Source organism: Vipera ursinii (assembly GCF_947247035.1).
Source record: "Vipera ursinii genome assembly, chromosome: 4".
Lineage (NCBI taxonomy): Eukaryota > Metazoa > Chordata > Lepidosauria > Squamata > Viperidae > Vipera > Vipera ursinii.
The window spans coordinates 1,182,195-1,209,461 of record NC_139514.1 but is presented as its reverse complement, the minus strand read 5'-3'; the positions used below and the strand labels follow the sequence as shown (position 1 = coordinate 1,209,461).

Here is a 27,267-nt window from a genome sequence, read left to right as displayed (position 1 = left end):
TTTTTCCAACCCACTTCTCTGGTGTGTGTGTGTGTGTGTGTGTGTTCTTTTTCCAACCAGAATGGCTGTTCTGAATTCGATGTTGCTTTGTTACACCCAGTGAAACGTCCGTGTCCCCCTCCATATAGAAAGAGAGAGAGAGATGTCTGTTCGGTGGGTTGAGAGCCAAGCGCCAGGGGGACCCCCACCCCACCCACCGGTGGGCTTCCCTGCCTCCTGCCCACTTGGCACCCCTGCCCGCCCGCTCGCCCACCCCTCGCCCTGGAGTCATTAACTCACTCTGGCCTCCTCCCAGCGCGACGTCCTCGCCATCCGTAATCCCTTCCCCAGCCCCTCTATTGACAGCGGCCTGGAATCTGGAGGAATTCAAGACAAATGACGAAGAGGATGGAGTTAATAAAATTTGAAAAATTGAGAGCTGCCGCTCGGCTAAACTTTTTTCAATACCTCTGACGGAAAGATATTTCCCCAATGAGAGGGCCTTCGGCAGCTGCACGGGCTCTGCCTTGCCGCGTTGATGCTGGGGGTGAGCCAGCCTGCTATTTATCAAATATTATAAGTCAGGGCCCACTCACGGGAGCCAAGATTTGGGGAGGGGGCATCCCAGTCTCCTGCAGAGCCCCTCCTGGCGTTGCCCAGGTGTTGATTCTCAGCCAGCGACAGCTAGTGGGAGGTGACAAATGACATCCCATCCCGAATCCCAAAGGTTGAAGCCCCCTCAGCAGGCGTGGGCCTGGCTGTATCCAGGAGAGGCACTTGCTGCTGGGGGGGACGGCTGCCCCCCCCCTGCTACAGAAGGGGGCCGGGGTCAGGCCACGACACTTAGGATAGCCAGCAGCCCTCTCTGCGGCCCGCTGGGCTAGCAAGTGGCCTGCCACCACATTATTTATGAAAGCATAATATTTTATTGCCATGGGTATCTATCGGAGGAGGAGATCGACCGGCGGCAACGTTGCAGGCCGAGTCTGGTGGGTCTATCAATTATTGCAGCAATTAGTCAAGTCGTCAGCGCCATTAACAGGGGAATTAGACCGATATTGGTGAGCCGTTATTAATAGATTGACAGCACGAAGTCCAGATCTTCGAAGGCAAAAGGTAGCCTCCAGGCTGGCCAGCCTCCAGGGCCCCCGAAAACTTTTTCCTCCTCTTCCTTGGAGACCCCCCGGCCATTGTCTCGTCAGAAAAGAGCGGCCGTTCTCCTCTTCAAAAGGTTATTGAGTGGCTGGTCCTGGCAAGCCATAGATAACGTGGTCACCTGTTTGGATTGTCTTTGTGGGGGGGAGACGAGGACCCACCGCCGAAATTAACTCTGCGTCGGAAGCCTTACGGAACGCATTTCTCATTCCGTAGGCAAGTAAGGATGGGGGGGGTCTGGGAAATGGCTAATTCGGGCCTCTCGGCCCTTCTTCTTTCATGCCGCCCTCTCAGGCTCACTCTGGGCTTTAGGGGAGAAGCGGGCAGAGTCCCCTTTCGGAGAAAGGCTGTGGTGTGTACCCCAACTTTTTTGCAAAAGCGTGGCACCCCCTTGGTACCTGTTGCTCGTCTGCGAGCCCTTCTGGATTGTGAGGGAGGGAAACTGCCCTTCCCCTCCTTCCTGGGGGGGGGAGACGAGGCTTGACAGAATAACAGACCTAGAAGGGCCCTTGGAGGTCTTCTAGTCCAGCCCGCTGCTCAAGCAGAACCTAAACCATCTCAGACAGGTGACTGTCCAGCTCTTCTTAAAAGCCTCCAGTGATGGAGCACCCATGACTTCTGGAGGCAGGTTGTTCCACTGGCTAATTGTCCTCACTGCCAGGAAGTTTCTCTGCTGGTTGCTTCTTTCCTTGATTCGTTTCCATCCGTTGCTTCTCGTCCTTCCCTCTGGTGCTTTGGAGAACAGAATAACAGAGCTGGAAGGGACCTTGGAGGTCTTCTAGTCCAACCCCATACTCAAGCAGGGGACCCTATATCTTGCTACACAAGTGGTTGTCCAGTCTCTTCTTAAAAACCTCCAATGATGGAGCACCCACAACTTCTGGAGGCAGAAGTTGCGTTGTTCCCCTGGTTAATTGTTCTCCCACTCAGGAAATTTCTCCTTAGTTCCAGGTTGCTTCCTTCTCTCCTTGGTGAGTTTCCATCCGTTGCTTCTTGTCCTGCCTTCAGGTGCTTTGGAGAAGAGCTTGACTCCCTCTTCTTTGGGGCAGCCCCTGAGATATTGGAAGGCTGCTATCATGTCGCCCCTCGTCCTTCTCTTCTCTAGACTATACCCGGCTCTCTACATCCCAGTTCTTCTCTGGGAAGAGTTCCTTCTCCGTGGGTGAGAAGGTGGAGAGGAGAACAAGACCCCCCCCCCTGCCCATGTTTGCTGACTAAGGGGAAGCCATAGACCTCCTAGCCCAGGGGTAGGCAACCTCGGCTCTTTTATGACTCATGGACTTCAACTCCCAGAATTCCTGGGCCAGCATGGCTCAGTATGGAAACCTCTCCCTTTCCCCTCAGCGTGGCTGGCTCAGGAATTCTGGGAGTTGAAGTCCACGAGTCATAAAAGAGCCAAGGTTGCCCACCCCTGTCCTAGCCCATCAAACACATCTGGCCTTTGAAGCCGACGCGGTGTGCCTGCCAAGCTGCCGTTTCTGCACCCGCAGAGGCGCAGAAGACTTCAGCTCTTAACAGCATGACTGTGTTGGGAGGAGGCCGAAGGAGCTCCTGAAGGCCAAAGGTCCTTGGCAGGGATGCCCACCGGTGCCCTTTTCCAAGAAACTCCCCCTAGAAGAGAGTATTTGTAGCTCACGGTTGAACGGTGGGATCCGTGGTGCTCTCTGTGTTGGGTTGTCAACAAGTAGCTTTCTCAGTACTAGGAGGAGGAGGAGGAGGAGGAGGAACCATCTTCAGTGGTAGCAATATGTTTGTCTGAATTGATAAGTCCTCGGTTGGGGTTACCTTGGCTGGGCAAGCTACTGTATACAAACAAGGGGGGTCTTCCAACTTGGCCCTTTGATGACTTGTGGACTTCAGCTGCCAGAATCCCAGAATTTTGGGAGTTGAAGCCCACAAATCGTCAAAGGGCCAAGTTTGAAGACCCCTGACATAAACAGAGAGTAAACCTCACTCTTTTCTAGCACTGATACGTTGCTGTTTACATTCACATGGCTTGCCCTGCCCTGTTGGTGGGAGTGTTCTTGATTAGGCTCTTCTTCAGCCATCACCAGGCCCCTGGAAATAAACAACGTCTACATGCCATTCCAAAGAGACCATCAAAAAGTCGAAAAGGGAAGCAAAAAGGCCACAAGACCTCTTTGCCAGCAATCAACAGATAAGCAGAGATTTAACAGTAGATCAGCAGTCAAGCCCTAACATCCCGGTCAAGGAACTACCAACTCGGAGAGACAAGCTAACAATAAGCAATCATCTACCAAGAACCCTCCCACCAATATAAATAAGGCAAGCCAGTTGCAAATAATCAGAGCGCAACGGGCCCTTTCTGATGGAACACTGATGAGGTCCCCTCGTTGGGTCGTGAAACGTCTGCAGATAAATGTCTGAAATGGCATAGGGTTTCCTGCCTGAGCAGCGGGTTGGACTAGATGACCTCCAAGGTCCCTTCCAACTTTGTGGTTGTGGTGGTTGTTGTTATAAAACTTTTATTCATTAAACATGAACCTCAGTCAGCTGAACACTCATATTGACTGGCACTACTGGTTGACACGGGTTGCTGCCAGCATCCTAGGTATCCGCCAGGTATCTCCTTAAAATGTAAGATGTTCCGAATAGCGCAGTTTTTTGTAGCTTTGCTGGAGTTATTGCAGGAAGCTGCAGTTTCTTGATGTGTATTTTTGCAAAGTGTTTGGACGTAGATCCCAGTGCCCCCGATGACAGTGGGTGTCACCGTTACACGTTTCATCCATAATTGCACAGTTTCGATGGCCAGGTCGCGGTCTTTCGTAATTTTTTCCAGTACTTTTTCTTCGACTCTGGCCTCTCCTGGTACAGCGATATCAATCAGCTGTACGCTTTGGTTCTCCACGACTGCGATATCCGGCGTGTTGTGTTCAAAATGGCGATCTGTCTGTATTCAGAAGTCCCACAAGATCTTCACCCTCTCATTCTCGAGAACTTTTCCCACCCTATGTTCCCATGACTTTTCGGACACAGGCAAGTCGTATTTTTTACACAACGCCCAGTGGATTAGTTTAGCTTTGTAATCTGTTATTGTTGTTCCTTTATACTGGCCATGGAGGGTCCCTTCCATCATCATCATCATCATCATCATCATCATCATCATCATTATTATTATTATTATTATTATTATTATTATTATTATTATTATTATTATTATCAAGCTCAGAGACCACGAGACCCCTGCAATTCAACCCTGGGCCACAGATATTCTGCTCCGTTCTTTTGATGTTGTCTCCTCTCTTTCGAGCTCATCACAAGAGACGAAGGGGGAGGCCATAACATTCAGAGGCCTCTCCCAGACGTTGAGTTGCCTTCCTTCCTTTTCAGGTGCCAACCCCCTGCAGAGAAACGAAATGGGGCACACGCCCTTGGATTACGCCCGCGAGGGAGAAGTCATGAAACTCTTGAAGACGTCAGCAACAAAGGTGAGGATTTGGGCATTCGTTTTCAGCGAGCTTCCCTCTCTTTCTAGCTCGGAAACACAAGTAAAATATTAAGTATTTGACCAGAAGCTCAGAAGTATTTGGGCAACCCAAAATGAGACGGTATATATATTAATACCCTAGTACAGGGGTCCCCAGCCTTGGCAAATTTTAAGACCTGTGGACTTCAACTCCCAGAAAATTCTGGGATTTGAAGTCCACAGGTCTTAAAAGTTGCCAAGGTTGGGGACTCCTGCCCTAGACGTTTAGACGTGGAATTGAAAAATCGTCTTCCGAGGTTGTAGAAATGAAAGCCGCGTTCCCCTGTACAAATGAATGGAAAACATACAGAAGGACCTGGGTACGTGGATGGCAGAATCCTGATCCAATTGTCACAAGGGGTGTCAACCTTTGGGAAGAGCGGATGTGTGCCTTTATGCTGGCTAGGGAGGGTGCAGAACACAGGCTTGCTCTGGAGAAGACCCTTAAGAAAAACAATTTATGAGTCTGTTTCTTAATTTAAAGGAAACATACAATAGAGCGAATCAGCTTGAATACTTTTTACGGAAAGTAGGAAGCTCGGTGCAATGAGAGGGAGGGAGGGAGAGAGAAATCGATTGATTGTGGTATTTATAAGTTTACATGATCTTTATGTAAAGTCAGTAGGAATGACCACTTAAAAAACATTTTCGCTGCTGGGTCTCCCTAGATCAGGGCTAGGCAACCTTGGCTCTTTTATGACTCGTGGACTTCAACTCCCAGAATTCCTGAGCCAGCATGGGGGAACTTTGGCCCCTTCATGACTCATGGACTTCAACTCCCAGAATTCCTGAGCCAGCATAGGGAAAAATATGGCCCCTTCATGACTGGTGGACTTCAACTCCCAGAATTCCTGAGCCAGCATGGGGGAACTATGGCTCCTTCATGACTCATGGATTTCAACTCCCAGAATTCCTGAGCCAGCATGGCTCAGCTTGGAAACCTCTCCCTTTCTCCTCAGCATGGCTGGCTCAGGAACTCTGGGAGTTGAAGTCCACGAGTCATAAAAGAGCCGAGGTTGCCTACCCTCTGCCCTAGTTGAAAGGAGAGCCTGTGGGATGGCACGCTTGCAAATAATTCTCCATTGATCAGGGAGCAAGTTAAAAATGTCCTCTTGGTTGTTAAGCCTACGGATAAATTTATGAGGAATGCGTTGTTGGTGACAGGCAAGCCAGGCTGCTTCAGGGCATACCACCTACGTATGTTTTATTTATTTTTATTTATTGCACTTCTATTGACCGGCTGTCGCATGCGAGCCACTGGTTTCGTACGTAAACGATGCCGTGTTCAAACACTGGCTTGAAGGCACCCAAAAATGTTAAGTAAATTATAAGATGCAGTCGGAAGCCCAGATCTGAGAAGTAATACATCGGAACCAATGTAGATAACGTGCGACTGAAAGGGGAAAAAAAGATACTATAAATCAGGGGTCTTCAAACTCGGCCTGGCTGAGGAATTCTGGGAGTTGAAGTCCATGAGTCATAAAAGGGCCGAGTTTGAAGACCCCTGCTATAAATGGTGGGTAATTAGATCAAATAGATATAAAAGGTAGTCCTCGGACTTAAAACCCAAAATGGGAGCCCAAAATTTCTGTTGCTAAGCGAGACAGTTGTTAAGGGAGCTCTGGGTTGGGAAGGAGGCAGGTTACAGAAGTCCATTCTGTAGCCCTTTGTGGAGTCAGGAGTACAGTTTGTTCTCTGTATTTTGCTTCCCCCTGGTCTGGTCTCTTTCCTGCTCAAAGTTATTTTTTTTTTACTAATTTGTGGCAACCTTTGAGGTGACACAGAAGGAACGCGTATTTTATGCCTATATCAGGGGTGGGCAGCCTGGGCTCTTTTATGACTGGTGGACTTCAACTCCCAGAATTCCCGGGCCAGCCATGCTGAGGGGAAAGGGAGTGGTTTCCAAGCTGAGCCAAGCTGGCTGAGGAATTCTGGGAGTTGAAGTCCATGAGTCATAAAAGAGCCGAGGTTGCCTGCCCCTGGTCTAGGCAGCCCTTGTGCCCATGGCAGAGGCAGCTTCCTCCGCCCCCCCCCCTGCAGAAACTTGGGAATTCTGGGACTTGAAGTCCACAAGTCATGAAGGGGCCGTAGTTCCCCCATGCTGGCTCAGGAATTCTGGGAGTTGAAGTCCACAAGTCATGAAGGGGCCAAAGTTTCCTCCATGCTGTCTGAGGAATTCTGGGAGTTGAAGTCCACGAGTCATAAAAGAGCCCAGGTTGGCCACCCCTGGACTAGACCAAACTGGCTCCCATCTGAGAGACCTGGATTTAATTGTGATCATATTTGGGGAAGTGACTGGCGTTGGCGCTCAGTAGAATAATGTCTGGCGTGGGTTTGGTGGTCCCGGAGGTGTCGGCAAGAGGCCACCGGCAGCTGGGCTGGGATGAGGGCTCCTTGGCGCTCCCAGAATTCCTGAGCCAGCATGGGGGAACTATGGCCCCTTCACGACTTGTGGACTTCAACTCCCAGAATTCCTCAGCCAGCATGGGGGAACTATGGCCCCTTCATGACTCGTGGACTTCAACTCCCAGAATTCCTCAGCCAGCATGGCTCAGCTTGGAAACCTCTCCCTTCCCCCCCAGCACAGCTGGCTCAGGAATTCTGGGAGTTGAAGTCCACCAGTCATGAATGGACCATATTTCCCCCAAGCTGGCTCAGGAATTCTGGGAGTTGAAGTCCAGGAGTCATGAAGGGGCCATAGTTCCCCCATGCTGGCTGAGGAATTCTGGGAGTTGAAGTCCACCAGTCATGAAGGGGCCATAGTTCCCCCATGCTGGCTCAGGAATTCTGGGAGTTGAAGTCCACGAGTCATGAAGGGGCCATAGTTCCCCCATGCTGGCTCAGGAATTCTGGGAGTTGAAGTCCACCAGTCATGAAGGGGCCATAGTTCCCCCATGCTGGCTCAGGAATTCTGGGAGTTGAAGTCCACCAGTCATGAAGGGGCCCTAGTTCCCTCATGCTGGCTGAGGAATTCTGGGAGTTGAAATCCACGAGCCATGAAGGGGCCAAAGTTTCCCCCATTCTGGCTGAGGAATTGTGGGAGTTGAAGTCCACGAGTCATGAAGGGGCCATAGTTCCCCATGCTGGCTGAGGAATTCTGGGAGTTGAAGTCCAGAAGTCATAAGGGGCCATAGTTCCCCCATGCTGGCTGAGGAATTCTGGGAGTTGAAGTCCCCGAGTCATAAAAAAGCCCAGGTTCTCCACCCCTTGCCTATACCTTACCAAATAGAGTCTTCTGGACTTCCCCATTTCTTTTGTGCTGATAACTCTGCCAACATCTGGACCCGAAGGCACTCCAGCTGTTATAGATAGATTCCTTCTCTTGTTCTTGGTCTCTCCGCTCCAAAATCAGTTCTGGGGAACTCGCTTAAAAAAAAATATTGGTAAGATTGAGCAAATCCAGAGATGGGCAACAAAAACGGTGCAAGGCTTGAGGGACAAGACCTGTCGGGAGAGGTTGGGGGAACTGAATGTGCCCAGCCCGGAAAACAGAAGGGAAATGGGGGATATGATTGGAACCTTTAAATATATTAAAGGCGTGAGTAAGGTTCCGGAAGGTGGCATTGTCAAGTATTAAGCAAAAAAAAAAAAATAAAGAACAGAAGAACCTCGCCTCAAACTTGACAGAAGAGAAGTTGAGAATTCACATTAGAAAGGATGACTTCACAGAAAGAGCGGTGAAAGCTTTGAGCCAGCTTCCGGCAGAGGAAGTGGGTCCACCATCTGTAACTGAGTTTAAAGATGCTTGGAATAAACACAGATCCGTAGAATTAAAGGTGTAGGAGCAACGTTTCGACGGAATCCCATCCGTCATCATCAGGCTGGTGGCTTCAGCTTCCTTCTTCCATATATATATATATATATATATATATATATATATATATATATATATATATATATATATATATATATATATATATAATGCACTCAACTGCTTGCCAGTTGTCACCTCCACATAATGGAAGCGTCAACCCAAGGGTGACGTTGACTGCAAAATCCAGGGGTCGTCGGCTTTGGGGAGAGGAGGCGAGGATAAAGTTGTCGCAATTTCAGTTGGTGTAAAAGAAATGTCAGGAGTCGCGGTTCTTCCATCTCCGTGAGAAGACGAGAGAGAGAGAGAGAGAGAGAAACAAGGTCTCGCTAAGTCTGATGAGTCTCTGGGGTCCCCTCCGGAAAGTCAGAGCTCTTCATTACTTAAAGATGGTTAGGAGAGGGTTTTCACGTCTCCCGCACAGACCCTGCAACCTTGGAGAGAGAGAGAGAGAGAGAGAGAGGCTGTGATTTGTGGATAAATGGGAACTGCCGAAGGAAACGCGATGGTGCAGGCATAAAAATCTTTAAACTCTTCCTGGCTGCCTGGTGATGAATTCAGCGCTGTGGGGGACACGCCGTGGTAGATGTGGGGCTTGCTCAGAAGACTTTTCTCCTGCCGCTTCCCAACCTGCGGAGAGCCTTCGAGGATTTATGGGCCGTTATCATCCCTGCTGGAGAATGTACTGGGGCTGCTATACAAAAGAGAGGCCCGTCCCACCCAGGGTCTTCGCACAGCGGTGACAAAGCAACAGGAGGTGTCCCACTGGTGGCTTTCACTTGTTTCTGGAAGGGTCCCCTTTTTACTTGCAGCAGAATATAAGGGAATCACAGAATTGGAAGGGGCCTTGGGGGTCATCTAGTCCAACCCCCTGCTCAGGCGGGAAACCCCTATACAGTTTCAGACAAATGGCTGTCCAGTCTCGTCTTAAAAACCTCCAGTGATGGAGCAACCCACCACTTCTGAAAACGTGCCCATCGGCACAAAAAAGCTCGGTTTAGGAGTGGAGCTCTTTCTGGGACGGCCCCTCCCTCAGCAATGGAAGACCCTCCTGGAGCAGCACAATGGTAGGATTGGAAGGGACCTTGGAGGTCTTCTAGTCCCACCCTCTGATTGAGCAGGAGACCCCTGTGCTATTCCAGACAAATGGCTGTCCAGTCTCTTCTTGAAAGCCTCCAGTGACGGAGCACCCACAACTTCTGGAGGCAACTTCTGTTCCACTGGTTAATTGTGCTGTTAATTCCTCCTTAGTTCTGCGTTGGTTCTCTCCTTGATGAATTTCCATCCGTTGCTTCTTGTCCTGCCTTCGGGTGCTTTGTGACGGAAGCTCCTTCCCTTATACTGGGAGGAAGCACTTGGCCCCAGCTGGGATGGGCTGTGAATGAGAAGACTTGAGTTGATCCTGGGTACAAAATTACCATGAGCAGCAAAGGGTGCTCTCCTGTCCCAGGTCCTCTCCGTGGGCAGGTGAGGGAGGCTGGCTTGCCTGCCTGGCCTTGGAGCAGACGGAGCTGTCGGATGCTCCCTGTGTCTCCATATCGCAGGCTTGGGAATTCTGGGAGTTGAAGTCCATTTTAAAGGTGCTGGGTTGAGGTGCTGAGCTAGAGCAACAATTTCTTAGCTGTTCCCCTGAAACACCTCCTTTACTGAGATTCATTGACGGCACTTTCATCATCTGGACTAATGGAAAATGTTCCTTTTATTACATTCCATCAATATTTCCACAGTTCCATCCCATCCAACTTACATCTGTATGTCTGTCTATGGAAAAACTCGTTCCTCTAACCTTTTAACTGGGCAAAACAGAGCATCACAAGGCAACAGTTTTTGAAGCAAATGCTTCATATCAGCTAACTTATAGAGGGCGTCCAAAATTTGGGATCCCTGCTCCTATGGGATTAAAAATTGGCCAGTTTTATAAAACCTTTTATGGCATAAAATTAATCATACTTTATGACAATAAAAAATGTCGTACGTTTCCTATGCTGATATTTGACTTGATATACCAGGGGTAGGCAACCTTGGCTCTTTTATGACTCGTGGACTTCAACTCCCAGAGCTGGCTCAGGAATTCTGGGAGTTGAAGTCCACGAGTCATAAAAGAGCTGAGGTTGCCTACCCCTGTGCTGTACAGTTGAACATGGGCTACTTTCAAGGCAGATACGCACCCTTGAATGTATCTCAACTTTTGTAGTGAAGGCAATGAATTATAAATTCTCTTATTGTTGAAGGCACTGAAGAATCTGGTAAGAAAATATCATAGGTAGGTGGGCAGGTAAATAATTAGATGGAGAGAGAGAGGATGGATGGATGGATAGATAGATAGATAGATAGATAGATAGATAGATAGATAGATAGATAGATAGATAGATAGATAGATGATGGATAGAAGGATGGATGGATAGAGATGGATGGATGGATAGAGATGGATGGATGGATAGGATAGATGGATAGAGACGGATAGATTGAGAGATAGATGGATAGATAGGGATGGATGGATAAATGGATAGATAGATAAGAGGACCCAGATGTTGGGGGCAATAAGCTGACTTTGTAATAATGCCGCTTGGGGGTGTGTGTGAAAGCCCTAATAAGCAGGCATATACATAGAATGAAGGCTATTGCTAAGCACATTGATTTGTGCTTCTTAGATTGTAAGCCACCCTGAGTCTTCGGAGAAGGGCGGGATATAAATGGGATTAAAAAAAAAAGAATAGATGGATGGATGGATAGATAGAGATGGACAGATGAATTGATAGTTGGATAGATAGGGATGGATGGATGAGGTAGGGAGAGGGGGAGAGATGGATGAAAGCAAGAGATAGAAAAGAGAGATAAAAAAGAGGATAGGTAGAGAGAGAGAGAGAAGAGAGAAAGATAAGCGGCTGTGTAAATACGACGAAGGAATCGACAAATAAATAAAAACATGGCAACTGGAGCTTGCAAGAAACGCAGAGGCCTCCTTTGCCACCCCGTTCATACCGACCACGTCGTAAGTACATCCAGATTCTCTTAGCGACTGTGTTATAGGTAGTCCTCGACTTAGGACCATAATTGAGCCCCGGGTTTTCTGTTGCTAAGCGAGACATTTGTTAAGTGGGTTCTGCCTCCATTTTATGACCTTCCTTGCCACAGCTGTTAAGTCAATCGCCGCAGTTGTTAACTTAGTCGCTCGGTTATGAAGCGAATCCGGCTTCTTGCTGGAAGGTCACAAAAAGGGATCACGTGACCCCGGGACACTGCGACTGTCATAAATATGAGTCGTTTGCCCGAGCAGCGGAGTTTTGATCGCCTGATCGTGGGGGTGCCGCAACGGTTGTAAGTGTGAAAAATGGCCACAAGCCACTTTTTCCCAGTGCCATTGTAACTTCGGTCAGTAAACGAACCGTCGCAAGCCGGGGACTAGCTGTATTCTGCCTCGCTCTAGGCACCCTGAATCCAGAAGGCGTAAGCCAGCCTTAATAACCTGGTTTCCAAGCATGTTTGCTGCACCTTGGATCACCAGGTACCATCCGTCCTGCTTCGGATCACGACGGCAGCGAGTTCTCTGGGTGCCCAAATAGGCACCAAGCACCCATTTTGTCGGCTTCAGCATAAATCTCTGAATTTTGGAAGAAGGGAGAAAGACAGAAGCTTGATTCCACAGAGCTGATGGGAACCACGAGGCCGTTCTCTGACAGAATCTGCCTGTCAGTCACCTCGGATAATATATCTGGCCAGAAGCCCTTTTTTCCGCAGACATAAAAAAAGCAACGGATAAACGAATTGGCCTATATATTCAGGGAGACAGAGATGTATAGACGGGGGAGGCTGGTGATCTATGCAGAGCCTGAGGGGAGCCGCGGCAGGATTGGTGCTCCGGATTCAGCCCGGCAATGAGCATCCTCTGGGATCGGCCCAGAAGTTATTGCTCCATATTGAAGCATCAGGACGGATGGGGTGTCTCCCGCCGCGACGGACGGCAACAGCCAAAATGGGCTCCGCGGCTTTTGTGGTGTTGTTTTAAAAAAAGAAAAAAACTTCTGTCACCGTCGTTCCCATCACAGGAAAAAAAAACTCCCGGGTGGCTTTTGAGGCTGAAGAAGCTTTTTTGATGCTTCCGTCCTGGTGAAAACGGATAGCGCTGATTAAATCGGTGGAAGGATACTGATGGAAGAGAATATTTGTAGCTCGGGGTGGAACTGTGGAGTCCTTGGTGCTCTCTCAACTGGGTGGTTTTCGTGTAGACCTCTCATGACCCTGCTAGGTAATATCAGTGCTGGAGGAGGAGGAGGAGGAGGAGGAGGACTGTGGGGTCCTTGGTGCTCTCTGAGTTGGGTGGTTTTCTTGTAGACCTCTCATGACCCTGCTAGGTAATATCATCAGTGCTGGAGGAGGAGGAGGAGGCGGAGGAAGAGGAGGAGGAGGACTGTGGGGTCCTTGGTGCTCTCTGAGCTGGGTGGTTTTCTTGGAGACGTTTCATGACCCAACTAGGGAACGTCATCAGTGCTGGAAGGAAGGAAGGAAGGAAGGAAGGAAGGAAGGAAGGACTGACTGTGGGGTCCTCATTCCTCTCTGAGCTGGGTGGTTTTCTTGGAGACGTTTCATTACCAAACTAGGGAACCTTATCAGTGCTAGGAGGGAGTGTGGCGTTTGCGGAAAGAAGGTGGAGGAGTAATTTGGGGTCTTTGATGCTCTTTGAGCCTGGTTGTTTTCTTGTTTTTGTTTTTTTGCAGACCTTTCATGACCCAACTGGGTAACACCATCAGTGTTACAAGGGAAGGGGCCTTGTGGAGGAAGAGGAGGACAAGGGGGCAAGGACTACGGGGTCCCTGGTGCTCTCTGAGCTTGGAAGTTTTCATACAGATTTTCATTTACCCAGTTAGATGGCCTCATCAGGGCTATCCCAAAGGTGCTATTTCGAAAGGCAGAAAAAGAAAGAAAGAAAGAGAAAGAAAGAAAGAAAGAAAGAAAGAAAGAAAGAAAGAAAGAAAGAAAGAAAGAAAGAAAGAAAGAAAGAAAGAAAGAAAGAAAAAGAAGGATTTAATCCCTGGGACAAGCCACTTGTATAAAAACAAGAGCCGACCTCAGTCCCTTCCAGCACTGATGATGTTACCTAGTTGGGTCATGAAACGTCCGCAAGGAAACAACCAAATCGACTCAAAAGAAAAAGTGGAATGGAAAAATGGCCCTGTTGAATCAGGTCGAGAGACAGACCCAGTACGTCGATTCTCCTTTAGCCAGCCATTTAGCCAACCTCTGCCCCCCACCTTTCTTGCCACAAATCCTTTGGAAGACGACTCCGTCCCACCCCGGCGCAGCGTTGTTTGTGTGAATAGGTTTTTCCCGCCCATTTGCTTAGGAGAGTTGGAAAGCCATGGGAAGCTTTGGAGACATTTTGGCTTCTGGGCTGCTGGATTGGGCAACGTGAAACTTTGGGGCTGCAGGTCCCGGGATTCTTAGCCAGCTGGACGAAAAGAGGGCGCCAGGATAGGAAAGGCACAAATTTTATGCTTTGGGTTTTGCTCCGGTTGTCTCACTGCAGTCACAATGGCATAACGGCCTTTGATGATCTGTGTGCTTTGAGAAACCCCGCAGCCTCTTAAGGGTGTTTACGCCAGGAATAATCAAAATCTGCCTCTCGTCCCACTGGTGCTTTGGTTTACTATCTGTGGTATTTATACGCCTTGATATTTAGAGAGGAAGCTAAAAGTGGCCTGCAGTACAAATGAGTTCAATATAAGTAAACCAAAATAAAATTTCTCTCTTTAAAGTCATGCATGAATTACGCGTTCTGCCGAAATTGGAAAAACAGACCCTGAAAGAACACAGCTAAATGCTTTGGTAGAAACACTTTAAAGCAGGATGAAAAGTTAGCCCGAATAGTGCCTGCGTTCTTTAAAAATTGGGTCAAAATTTCGGCAGAGCTTTCCTTCACACACACACACACACACACACACACACACACACACACACACACACCGATAAGACCCATGGCCATCGTGCCTGTGGTGGGTCCTTGCGGGTCTGAAAATGCCGCATCACTGAGTACCTGCAGCTGACCTTGAAAACTTGGCATTGGGCTGGTTTTAGGTAGTCCTCCACTTACGACTGCTCACTTAGCAACTGCTCAAAGTTAGGATCCTCCTGAATCTGATACCCCTGCAACCAGGTGATGCCTCTTCAGGCACTCTGCAAGATGGCTGTGCAGTAACCCTAAAGCAGGGGTAGGCCACCTTGGCTCCTTCATGACTCGTGGACTTCAACTCCCAGAATTCCTGAGCCAGCCATGCTGAGGGAAAAGGGAGAGGTTTCCATGCTGAGCCAAGCTGGCTGAGGAATTCTGGGAGTTGAAGTCCACCAGTCATGAAGGGCCATAGTTCCCCCATGCTGGCTCAGGAATTCTGGGAGTTGAAGTCCACGAGTCATGAAGGGGCCATAGTTCCCCCATGCTGGCTCAGGAATTCTGGGAGTTGAAGTCCACGAGTCACGAAGGGGCCATAGTTCCCCCATGCTGGCTTAGGAATTCTGGGAGTTGAAGTCCACGAGTCACAAAGGAGCCAAAGTTTCCCACATGCTGGCTCAAGAATTCTGGGAGTTGAAGTCCACGAATCATGAAGGGCCCATACTTCCCCCATGCTGGCTTAGGAATTCTGGGAGTTGAATTCCACGAGTCATAAAAGAGCCAAGATTGCCTACCCCCTACCCTAAAGCCACGTCTGGTTTTTGGCAAAACCACACCCGTAGCAAATCGTGGGCTTGCACTTAACGACCGCCATGTTTGCTTAATGACCGTGGGCTTGCACTTACGACATGGTGATTCGCTTAACAGCTGCTACCAAAAATGTCAAAAATGTTACAACCTACCTTAAAAAAGGGACTTATGACCTGAATTTAGAGAATTTTTTTACCATTGTAAAAAAAAAAAAGTCATAAGATCAGGTTGGTCACACGGCCAACCCGTTTTACAACTATTACCACTTAACGGCCACAATGAGCAGGCTGCAGTGCAGTCATACCTTGAGGACCGCCTGCATTATATCATCATACAGATGATGTCAATCAGGGGTCTCCAACAATTTTCCCACGAACCTTGAGGGGATGGGTGAGGAGGAATGGTTTCACACGCCGCCTAGATCCTGCACATGTGCAGATGGAGCTTCGCCTGCTCACCCGCTGCTTGTGCGGCCCGCTTCCTAACAGACCACGGCCCGTGTTGGGGAGCCCCGGTGTGAATGATCTGATCTGCGCCGTGACCCGTGCCGTGTCACTCTGCCTTCCACTTGATTCAGGCCAGAAGAGGGCAAGCGTTTCCGAATTGCCCTGTGTCTCTGCGGCTTTCCTGCCCAGCGTCTTCTCCCCAAACCTTGAGACTTTGAGCCTTGTCCTAGAGCAGGGCTAGGCAGACTGGACTCTTTTATGACTCGTGGACTCCAACTCCTTGCACCGTTTTTGTTGCCCATCTCTGGATTTGCTCAATCTTACCAATATTTTTTTTAAAGTGAGGTCCCCAGAACTGATTTTGGAGCGGAGAGACCAAGAACAAGAGAAGGAATCTATCTAACAGCTGGAGTGCCTTCGGGTCCAGATGTTGGCAGAGTTTTCAGCACAAAAGAAATGGGGAAGTCCAGAAGACTCTATTTGGTAAGGTATAGGCAAGGGGTGGAGAACCTGGGCTTTTTTATGACTCGGGGACTTCAACTCCCAGAATTCCTCAGCCAGCATGGGGGAAACTATGGCCCCTTCATGACTGGTAGACTTCAACTCCCACAATTCCTGAGGCAGCATGGGGGAATCTATGGCCCCTTATGACTTCTGGACTTCAACTCCCAGAATTCCTGAGCCAGCATGGGGGAAACTATGGCCCCTTCATGACTGGTGGACTTCAACTCCCAGAATTCCTGAGCCAGCATGGGGGAACTTTGGCCCCTTCATGACTGGTGGACTTCAACTCCCAGAATTCCTGAGCCAGCATGGGGGAACTATGGTCCCTTCATGACTGGTGGACTTCAACTCCCAGAATTCCTCAGCCAGCATGAGGGAACTATGGCCCCTTCGTGACTTGTGGACTTCAACTCCCAGAATTCCTGAGCCAGCATGGGGGAACTTTGGTCCCCTCATGACTTGTGGACTTCAACTCCCAGAATTCCTCAGCCAGCATGGGGGAACTATGGCCCCTTCATGACTGGTGGACTTCAACTCCCAGAATTCCTGAGCCAGCATGGGGGAACTTTGGCCCCTTTATGACTAGTGGACTTCAACTCCCAGAATTCCTCAGCCAGCATGGGGGAACTTTGGCCCCTTCATGACTCCGGGACTTCAACTCCCAGAATTCCTCAGCCAGCATGGCTCACCTTGGAAACCTCTCCCTTTCCCCTCAGCGTGGCTGGCTCAGGAATTCTGGGGGTTGAAGTCCACGAGTCATGAAAGAGCCAAGGATGCCTAGCCCTGTCCTAGAGGGCAGCCAGACTGCTTTTGCACCCCTGACTCACCCCCCCCCCCCAGTTCTGGGAAGGGGAAGGGGGTGGCTGGGCAGAGATGGCACCAGACTGTCCCGGGTCCAGGGCTGCTCTGGCAAAGTGGGTGCCCGGCAGTTTCCTCCAAGATGGCCAGGACCTCTCCGCCCTGCAGGGAGCCTCTCTGCGACCCACCCACTCCTCCCCACAGCCAGGGCTGCGGGAGAGAGGCCCGGGGGTCACCAGCGTCTCTTTCCCTGCCCTTTCCACAGTTCCAGGAAGAGAAGCGCCGGAGGGAGATCGAGGAACGCCGGCGGTTTCCCCTGGAGCAGCGACTCCGAGAACACATCATTGGCCAGGAGAGCGCCATCGCCACCGTCGGAGCCGGTGAGGCGGGGAAGCCGGCCCGGGAAGGCCAGACGAGCAGACATGCGTGTGCTCGTGTGTGTCTCTATATGCTCTGGGTGTGTCTACACATACAGACAGACAGACAGACAGTGCGTGTATATACATACACACAGCCCATGAACACATAGACACACTTGTTAAGTGAGTTTTGCCCCATTTTATGACCTTGCTATTTGTTAAGTCAATCACATCTCTATCATTCATGGATGGATGGATAGATAGATAGATAGATAGATAGATAGATAGATAGATAGATAGATACAGACAGACAGACAGACAGACAGACAGACAGACAGACAGACAGATTGATAAATGATAAATGACAGATGATAGACGACAGATGATAGATAGATAGATAGATAGATAGATAGATAGATAGATAGATAGATAGATGATAGATAGATAGAGATAGATAGATAGATAGATAGATAGATAGATAGATGATAGATAGATAGATAGATAGATAGATAGATAGATAGATAGATAGATGATAGATAGATAGATAGATGATAGATGATAGATAGATATAGATAGATGATAGATAAATAGATAGATAAATAGATAGATAGATAGATAGATAGAGATAGATAGATAGATAGATAGATAGATAGATAGATAGATAGATGATAGATAGATAGAGATAGATAGATGATAGATAAATAGATAGATAGATAGATAGAGATAGATAGATAGTAGATAGATAGATGAGAGAGAGAGAGAGAGAGAGAACATACATACATAGATAGATAGATAGGTAGGTAGGTAGGTAGGTAGGTAGATAGATAGATAGATAGATAGATAGTAGATAGATAGATAGATAGATAGATAGATAGATAGATAGATAGATAGAGATAGATAGATAGATGAGAGAGAGAGAGAGAGAGATAGAACATAGATAGATAGGTAGGTAGGTAGGTAGGTAGATAGATAGATAGATAGATAGATAGATAGATAGATAGATAGATAGATAGATAGATAAATAGATGCATGCATGCAAAACTGCAGCCCCTGAAAAAGCAGAGCCCTGGACCGTGTTTGCCCTTCACATGTGCACTGGTAACAGGCCCCCTGCCAGTTTGTTGCTGTAGAGAGCAAGGAGAAAGATAAAAGATGGGCAGGATGAGAGATTAGCATCTATTTGATGTTCCATTTAGCAATTAAAGAAAAAAAAATGTTTTTGACTCACTCTTAAGATACGCTTGAAGACCAGTAGGGACTGTACTAGACCTTCTTTCCTTCTCTCTCTCTTTTTCTTCCTTCCTTCCTTCTTTCCTTCCGTATTCCTTTTCTTCTCTCTCTCTGTCTCCCTCCCTCCCTCCCCTGTTTTCGTATTTTCTTCCTTCTCTCCTCCTTCCGTATTTCTTTCCTTCTCTCTCTCTCTCTCTCTGTTTTTCTTCTTCCCTCCCTTCTTCTGTACATCACCCAGATCACTGCTGAAAGTGACTCTGGCCGTTTCTCGCTCCCGGTAGCTCAGCTATGAGTCGGTTGTCCGAATGTCAGTGAGGCGACCCTGGGGGGAGGCCGCAAGGGTGGCCGGAGTGAAAAAGGATCGTAAGCCGCTTCTGGGGGCCCTCGTAACTTTGAACGGTCCCCGTACGCCCCGAGAGACGCAGGACACCCCCTCCCCCCAAAACGGCTCCAAGCCTCAGCTCGGCCCCTTCTTAACCCAGAGGCTCAGCTAGGAAGGGGACCCCGAAAGAGGAAGCCCCCCCCAGCCCTCTCGGGGGGCATCTCCCCCTTGCACCCCCACAGCCTGGCACCCTGGTAGGGCCCAGGCCACGCCTGCCGGCAGCTGGGGAAGCTAATCCGCAGGCCGTGATTAATGGTGGGGGTCCTCTGACGTGGGGGGGGCACGGCCTTGGGCACGGGAGGGAGCAGCTGCCTTCCTTGGGGAGAGTCTCCTGATTGAATTACCGGGGAGCAGGCAGGGCCCGGCCTCGGATGCCTCCCCTGCCCCTCGGGCACCAGCTGCGCTCCGACACCCTCTGGCCCCACGGTGGACTTTGGGGAAAATGCGGCAGGCTGGGGTTCCTGGGTGCCAGTCCGCCTCTGGGCACCCTGGACCCTAACCCTCCCTCCCCTCCCTCCCTTCTCCTTCCTTCCTTCCTTCCTTCCTTCCTTCCTTCCTTCCTTCCTTCCTCCCTCCCTCCTTCCCTCCCTCCCTCCCTCCCTTCTTCCTTCCTTCCTTCCTCCTTCCTTCCTTCTGCCTTCCTTCCCTCTTTCCTTCCTTCCTTCCTTCCTTCTTCCTTTCCTCCTTCTCCTTCCTTCCTCCCTCCCTCCCTTTCCTTCTTCCTTCCTTCCTTTCCTTCTTCCTTCCTTCTCCTTCCTTCCTCTTCCTTCTTTCCTTTTTCCTTTCTTCTTCTTTCCTTATTCAGTCTTCCTTCCTCTCTTTTCCTTCTCCCTTCCTTCCTTCCTCCTTTTCCTTTCTTTCTTCCTTCTCCTTCCTTCCTCTTCCTACTTTCTTCTTTCCTTCCTTTGTCCTTCCTTCTTCCTTTTCCTTCCTTTTCCCTCCTGCCTTCCTTCCTTCTTCCTTCCTTCTCCTTCTTTCCTTTTTCAGTCTTCCTTCCTCTCTTTTCCTTCTCCCTTCCTTCCTTCCTCCTTTTCCTTTCTTTCTTCCTTCTCCTTCCTTCCTCTTCCTACTTTCTTCTTTCCTTCCTTTGTCCTTCCTTCTTCCTTTTCCTTCCTTTTCCCTCCTGCCTTCCTTCCTTCTTCCTTCCTTCTCCTTCTTTCCTTTTTCAGTCTTCCTTCCTCTCTTTTCCTTTCTTCTCCTTCCTTCTTTCCTTTTTTCTTCCTTCCTCCTTCCTTGTCCCTTCCTTCTTTCCTCGTTTCTTTTCCCTCCTGCCTCCCTTCCTTCTCCTTCCTTCTCTTTCTTTCTTTCCTTTTTCTTCTCCTTCCTTCTCCTTCCTTCCTTCCTTCCTTCCTTTTCCCTCCTGCCTTCCTTCCTTCTTCCTTCCTTCTCCTTCTTCCTTTCTTTCTTCTTCCTTTTCCTTCCTTCTCTTTCTTCTTTCCTTTTTCTTCTCCTTCCTTCTTTCTTCCTTCTCCTTCCTTCCTTCCTTCCTTCTTCTTTTTTCCTTCAGAAAACTAGGCTGGACGTCCCTTTGATCAGGATGACATAAGGACTCCTGTCTTGAGCGGGGTGGGTGGGGGTTAGACTAGAGGACCTCTAAGGTCCCCTCCAGCCCCTCCAGGGTTCTTTGTTCTTCTGGTATCCCCGACCCAAACGGGATCCCGCCCAGGCCCGCAAAATGAATTGATTTGATAAATGGACATTTATTACGCTCACAAATTGGCTGAAACCAATTTTGCTCACGTCGGGCCCTGATAACTGCTGGGGTATTGATTGGTGTAAAGTAATACAGTGAATTTATCAGCTCAATCGCAAAGCTGAAGGGCCTCCCAGAGACACGGCCGCTGTGGCAGATGGCGGCAGAATCCGCCTGCCTTTGGAAAAAAGGGGGGGGAAAAGCTTTCGAACACGGGGCCAGCCTGACGCCCCCCCCCTTTCCTGCCTTTCTACAGCCCCCCTGCTCCCACTCGGCTGCGGGGTGGGGGTCCCAGGACCCTTGAGGCGGGGCTGGCGGAGCTTGGCCTGCTCCCAGGGCATCGTCCGTCTGAAGGATGACGAGGAGTCCCCAAATGTCCGGGGATGAAAAATTAATGAAGTGGCAACACAAATAGAAGTTAAACTTCTGATATTTTTAATGCCTCGTCAGGCGGGGTTTGCCGGGCTGCTAAGTGACTCTTTTCGCCTGCCAGGCCTAGCAGGGAGGGTGGCCTGAGCTGAAGCCCAAAATGTGGGCGTTTTTCTGTTTTCTTTGACCCTCCAAGGAGCTAGTCCTCTTGGAAGACACTGTGGTTTCAAAGGGGGCACCCCAGGATTGGGTCTCTGACCTGGCAGTCTTCAGCATTCTCATTTCTGATTGGGGCAACTTTCTCTCTGGCACTGATGATGTTCCCTAGTTGGGTCACGAAACATCTGCGAGAAAACCACCCGGCTCAGAGGGCACCCAGGATCCCACCGTCCTCTTCCTCCTCCTCCTCCTCCTCCTCCTCCGCCACCACCACCTCCCTCCTAGCACTGATGATGTTCCCTAGTTGGGTCATGAAACGTCTGCAAGGAAACAACCCAGCTCAGAGAACACCCAGGACCCCTCTCCTTTCCACCCTGAGCTCCATTCTCCCCTGTCAACCTCCTTCCCGCTGCAGCTGGCACAGAGCGTATCCCAAAGAGCCTTTCGGAGCGATCCGAAGCCTTAGAGGAGAACTGGAGGCCTCGGTTGGAGTGAACAGAGACCCAGAGACCAAGTTCTCTGCTCCGGAGAAGGCAGCCGAAGCTTCGGGGAGCGGATGGCTGGTTAACAGGAGACATGCAAAGGATCCGGACTGCAGGCTGACCAGGCGCCCGGCCTGTGACGAGGCCGCCCTAGTGAGGCCACGCTCGGAATCCCCCACTCGCTTCCGGTTCCTGTGATCTAGAACAAGATGCTGCAACTGGAGAAAGAGCGCAGAGGGGAGCAACAAAGGAGGTTAGGGGAGCGGAGGATGAAACCTAGGAGGAACTGCAGTCTTCCCTCCCCTCCCCTGCCCTTTGGAGGTTGCAGAAATTGGGAGTGTCTAGTGAAGAGAAGGACGAGGGGGGGGGGACAGGATAGCAGCCTTCCAGTATCTGAGGGGCTGCCCCAGGAAAGAGTTGGGGGCCCACCTATTCTCCAAAGCGCCCGAAGGCAGGACAAGAAGCCACGGAGAGAAACTCGTCCAGGAAAGATCTAACCTGGAAATACCCCAAGGACAAATGTCCTTTGGGTGAGAACTATTAATCAGTGGAACGGGGGAATTCTGGGAGTTGAAGTCCGCAAGTCTTTTAAAGTGGCCACGTTTGAGGAGCCCTGCGTTCGACCCTCGGCCTCAGCCTGGTCATCCCCGCCCCTGCATACTCTGTCAGTATCTCCTGCTCTTGCAGTCATCACCGGGCAAAGGAGCATGGGCACTCTTGGCAAAAGGGCCTTTCGAGGATCCTCCATCCAAGTCAGACCTTGAAGAACCGTGGCCATCTCAACCACGTCCGGCTGCCTTAGCTGGCACTCCTGGCAGACGGACCGGAAGTCCAGCCCGGCGGTCTCCGGGCTGCCCATCCTTAAGCATCTCTCTTAAAATTGCCCCCCTCCCCCGCACCAAGATGGGAAATAGCGGAGCTTAGGATGTTTAAAGGCCGGCTGACTTTGGAGGCTGATTTTGGCATGGCGAAGGGGTCCCCTCTGAATAGGCTGCAAGGCCTGCCGAATTGGCGGTTGCCCCCCCCCCCGGCTGAAACCTTTTCCAGGACGGGTGGCGTGACGGTCAGGAGGTGGGCTGCCTGGCCTAGTCAGGAGAGGGCTCCCCCATGCCGGAACGGCCTTGAAAAGTCAGCTTGGGGTAAGTAAGAGCTACTAACAGGAACCAGGGGGTGGGGGGGGGCAGCAGGAGGGTGGGGGGGAGCGAAACAAAGCAGGCAGGAGATTTGATCCAGACCCGGCTGATTGTCGCCCGTTTTGATCAAGAAAGGAAGCAGAAATCGCAGGCGAGCGTCGGGCAGAAAGCAGAGCCGTCTCTGAAATGTAGGATGAAGCCTGCCCAGCAGAATCAAACTGATCCATTGCACTAAAAGGCCGAGGCTTTGGTCAAGGTGTTGTTGGTCACCCAAAAAAAGACAATACTTGCAGCTCAGGGTCAAACTGTGGGGTCCTGCGTACTCTCTGAGCGGGGCGGTTTTCTTGCAGACGTTTCATGGCCCAACTAGAGAACATCATCAGTGCTAGAAGGAAGTGGGGATTGCAGAGGGGGGGAGGAGGGTCTTGGTGGTTCCTTGATAAGGCTGTTGCTTACTGTTATTTTATTTATTTTATTTTATTTTATTGGATTTATATACCGCCCTTTCCCGAAGGACTCAGGGCGGTTTACAGGGTATTTAAAACAAGAAATACAAAAGTTAAAAACAATTTTAAAAATTACATCAATCCCTGAAAAAAGTAAAAACCCCAATTAAAATTAAAATTAAAATTCTCAGCCTGGGCCAGAGAGCCAGGTCTTCAGGTCCCAGCGGAATGAACGGAGGTCGGGGGATTATTTATGGATTATTTGTCTGAATTGGTACTTCTTTGATAGGGGGTAGCACTGACAGGGCAAGCTATATGTATATAAACAGAGCAAGCCCCCATCTCTTGTTGGGTCATGAATCATCTGCAAGAAAAAACAATCCAGCTCAGAGAGCACCAAGGACCCCACAGTCAGTCCTTCCTTCCTTCCTTCCTTCCTTCCTTCCTTCCTTCCTTCCTTCCTTCCTTCCTTCCTTCCTTCCTTCCTCTTCCTCCTCCTCCTCCTCCTCCTCTCTTCTAGCACTGATGATGTTCCCTAGTTGGGTCATGAATCATCTGCAAGAAAAAACAATCCAGCTCAGAGAGCACCAAGGACCCCACAGTCAGTCCTTCCTTCCTTCCTTCCTTCCTTCCTTCCTTCCTTCCTTCCTTCCTTCCTTCCTTCCTTCCTTCCTTCCTTCCTTCCTGCACTGATGAGGTTCCCTAGTTGGGTCACGAAACGTCTGCAAGAAAAAACCACGCAGCCCAGAGACCACCAAGGACCCCACGGTCCTCCACATCCCGAACTCCGCTCCATCCTAGCACTGATCATGTTCATAACTTGGGCCATCTCTTGCTTAATGGCACTGCTAATAGTTTGGAGTTCCTGAGAGTGCGGTGGCGCATGAATTTTGCTTCCTTACTACGCGTTCCCAAAGATGGCCTCGTCTTCAGTAGAATCTCTCGGGGGTGGCCATGCCCTGGGCTCCGTCCTTCTTTGAAGTCCCGACTTCAAGCTCCAGTCCGCTCATCTTTCTACAGGAACGTTTTGTCTTCTGTAGGATCCAGAAGGGCCTTGGTGCCTTAAGAGGTTGTGTCTTTGTGCAAAGTGTTTGGGGCTGGGATGGTGGTGTGGGTCTAGGCGGGGTGTGGGCCTAGAGGACTCTTGAGTTTATAGCGAGTTTGCTCCCAGTTTATTCTACCTGTTAGAATCTTCCAGTTGTCAGGAGTATCCTATTTCTTAGAATTTGCTTCGGATGCTACCAGATTCCTCCTGATTTTTGCCTGATGAGGTCTTTGGAAGCAGCTGGCCCGCAGATAAGGAGTCAGCCGCCACTGCTGTTCTCTCCTGGGAGTCAGACTGGAAGATCTCCAAGGCCCCTTCCAGTGCTGTGATTCCATGATATTATGTTCTACTCTATTCTGCTTCTCTCCTCCCCTCCCCTCCTATCCTATCCTCCTTCCTTCTTTGTTTTCTCCATCCTTCCTTTTTCTCCTTTGCTCTACTGTTCTGTTCTGTTCTGTAATTCTGTCCTGTTTCTATTCTCTATTCTGTTCTGTAATTTGCGTTGGTGGAGCAGTGGGCTAAGGCCTCCCTAAGTAAGACCAGCTGCCTGCAATTAGTGCAGGTTCGCATCCCACCAGGCTCCAGGTTGACTCAGCCTTCCATCCTTCCCAGGTAGGTAAAATGAGGACCCAGATTGTTGGGGGCAATAAGCTGACTTTGTAATAATGCCGCTTGGGGGGGGGGTGTGAAAGCCCTAATAAGCAGGCATATACATAGAATGAAGGCTACTGCTAAGCTTGTAAGCCGCCCTGAGTCTTCGGAGAAGGGCGGGATATAAATGGAATTAAAATAAATAAATAAAATAAATTTGATTCAATTCGATTTGATTCCATATGTTCTGTTCATTTTTCTTTTCTCCTCTCCCTTCTTCTCCATCCTTTTTCTCCTTTGGTCTGTTGTCCTTTCCCCTAACCCTATCCTTCCCTACTCTACTCCACCCTGTTCTTAGTATTTCAGCCTGGAGTCCTCCTCCTCCTCCTCCTCCTCCTCCTCCTCCTCCTCCTCCTGGTGTGATGGACCTGGCCCCTCCTCTGCATCCACCCTTACCCACGAGCGCCCACATGCTGGTCTGTTCCGTGACCTTGATTGCAGGTCTGCTGGCTTTCCCGTCAGCATCAAAGCAGTTGGGGGGGGAGCCTCCCCTCGCCAGCCCCTCCTGTGCGGACTGGAGCGCCCCCTCCCCCCCCCTCAGTCCCTTTCTGCTTCATTCCATCCTCCTCCTCCTCCTCCTCCTCCTCCTGTTTCCCTGGCAACTCTTAAGTGCACATCCTGGAAAACTTTATCCGAAATCTGCTCCTGGGCAGCTTTCCAAATCCATGCTAACCTGATTAAGTACCTCTGGGGCCCTTGCCGGCTAATCAAATTAGCTTGCGCTAATGGCAGCCAGGACTCTGAGTGGGCAGAGAGCAGTAAAACATAGTGTATACTTAGTGATAATTATCCTGGCTGTTGTGTCATTGATTTATATGCCATTCCCTTTTTTTTTTTGTTGGGTTTTTTTTATGTGCCCAGATTTATAAACCTTCCCCCCCCCCAAACTTTCTTTGTGTTTTTTTTTCCCTTTTTCACGGGCAGCCATCCGGAGAAAGGAAAATGGATGGTACGATGAAGAGCACCCACTGGTCTTCCTCTTCCTGGGATCTTCGGGAATAGGTAAGGCTGCCCTCCTTCTCCCCCCCCCCTCCCCGAGAAAGGAGGGGAGGTGTTTTGCAGCCGCCTGGAGCCTTGGCTGTGTTGGCCTTCGGAGGGATAAAAGAAGAAAAACCTAGCGGCAAAGGAAGCCACTAAGATCGCAAAACAGCCGGTGAGCGTGGCTGTTTTCGTGCAGACATTTCACGGCCCAGCGTGCAGGACGCTGATGAGGTTCCCTAGTTGGGTCATGAAACGTCTGCAAGAAAACAGTCCGGCTCAGAGAACATCAAGGACCCCACAGTTCTCCTCCTCCTCCTCCTCCTCCTCCCTTTCTAGCACTGATGATGTTCCCTAGTTGGGTCATGAACCGTCTACAAGAAAACAGCCAAGCTCAAAGAACACCAAGGACCCCACACAGTAATTCTCCTCCTCCTCCTCCTCCTCCGTGGAAACCCCTCTCCCTTCTGACACTGAGGAGATTACCTAGTTGGGTCCTGAAACGTCTGCAAAGAAACCACCAAGTTTCAGAGAGCACCATGGAGGCCTCATTTCAAACCCCCTTCTGCCATCCTTTTTTAAAAATTTATTCTTTATTGAAAGAATTTATAAAGCCACCCAACACGCTCCTGGTGACTCCACAGTAGTCAGATCAAATCTTTAATTTGGGCTCCGTATCCGCACTGCCATTCAAGGGGGGCCTTCTTTTCTGGAGGCCACCTGAGTTTAATCTGGAGATTGTCATCCACGGGTCAATGAAAACCCTCGAGGGAGGAGACGTATGGTGGTTTAAGGCAGAGGTGTGTAAGTGTGTCCACCCTACGACTTGTGGACTTCAGCTCCCAGAATTCCTGAACCAGCATGGCTCAGCTTGGAAACCTCTCCCTTTTCCCTCAGCATGGCTGGCTCAGGAATTCTGGGAGTTGAAGTCCACGAGTCATGAAGGGGCCAAAGTTCCCCCATGCTGGCTCAGGAATTCTGGGTGTTGAAGTCCACAAGTCATGAAGGGGCCATAGATTCCCCCTTGCTGGTTCAGGAATTCTGGGAGTTGAAGTCCACCAGTCATGAAGGGGCCATAGTTCCCCCAGCCTGGCTCAGGAATTCTGGGAGTTGAAGTCCACAGTCATGAAGGGGCCATAGATTCCCCCTTGCTGGCTGAGGAATTCTGGGAGTTGCAAGTCCACAGGCCATGAAGGGGCCATAGATTCCCCCTTGCTGGCTCAGGAATTCTGGGAGTTGAAGTCCACGAGTCATAAAAGGGCCCAGTTTGCAGACCCCTGGCCTTGGCTATTCGACAGACTTCAACTCCAGAATTCCCTAGCCAGCATGGCTGGCCTTGTCACTAAGAATTCTCTAGCCTGCACTCTAGGATTTGAGCTCCACAAATCTTGAAAGTTATCGAGGTGGGAAAACCAACCTAAAAGGTGGGATGGCTTCTGATGGTGCTGAAAAAAACCAAGAGCAGC

General features: G+C 49.9%; 1 protein-coding gene across 2 annotated transcripts in view; it reads left to right on the top strand.

The window, feature by feature from the left end:
• The window catches only part of CLPB (ClpB family mitochondrial disaggregase), an 86,967-nt gene that overhangs the window by 43,600 nt on the left and 16,100 nt on the right, over nucleotides 1–27,267 (top strand). For both annotated transcript variants that reach the window (XM_083362116.1, XM_083362115.1), the window contains exons 6-8: nucleotides 4,486–4,583; nucleotides 17,140–17,254; nucleotides 25,748–25,825. In XM_083362116.1, coding sequence (XP_083218242.1) covers nucleotides 4,486–4,583; nucleotides 17,140–17,254; nucleotides 25,748–25,825 — 291 coding nt within the window. The remainder of the gene's footprint in view (nucleotides 1–4,485; nucleotides 4,584–17,139; nucleotides 17,255–25,747; nucleotides 25,826–27,267) is intronic.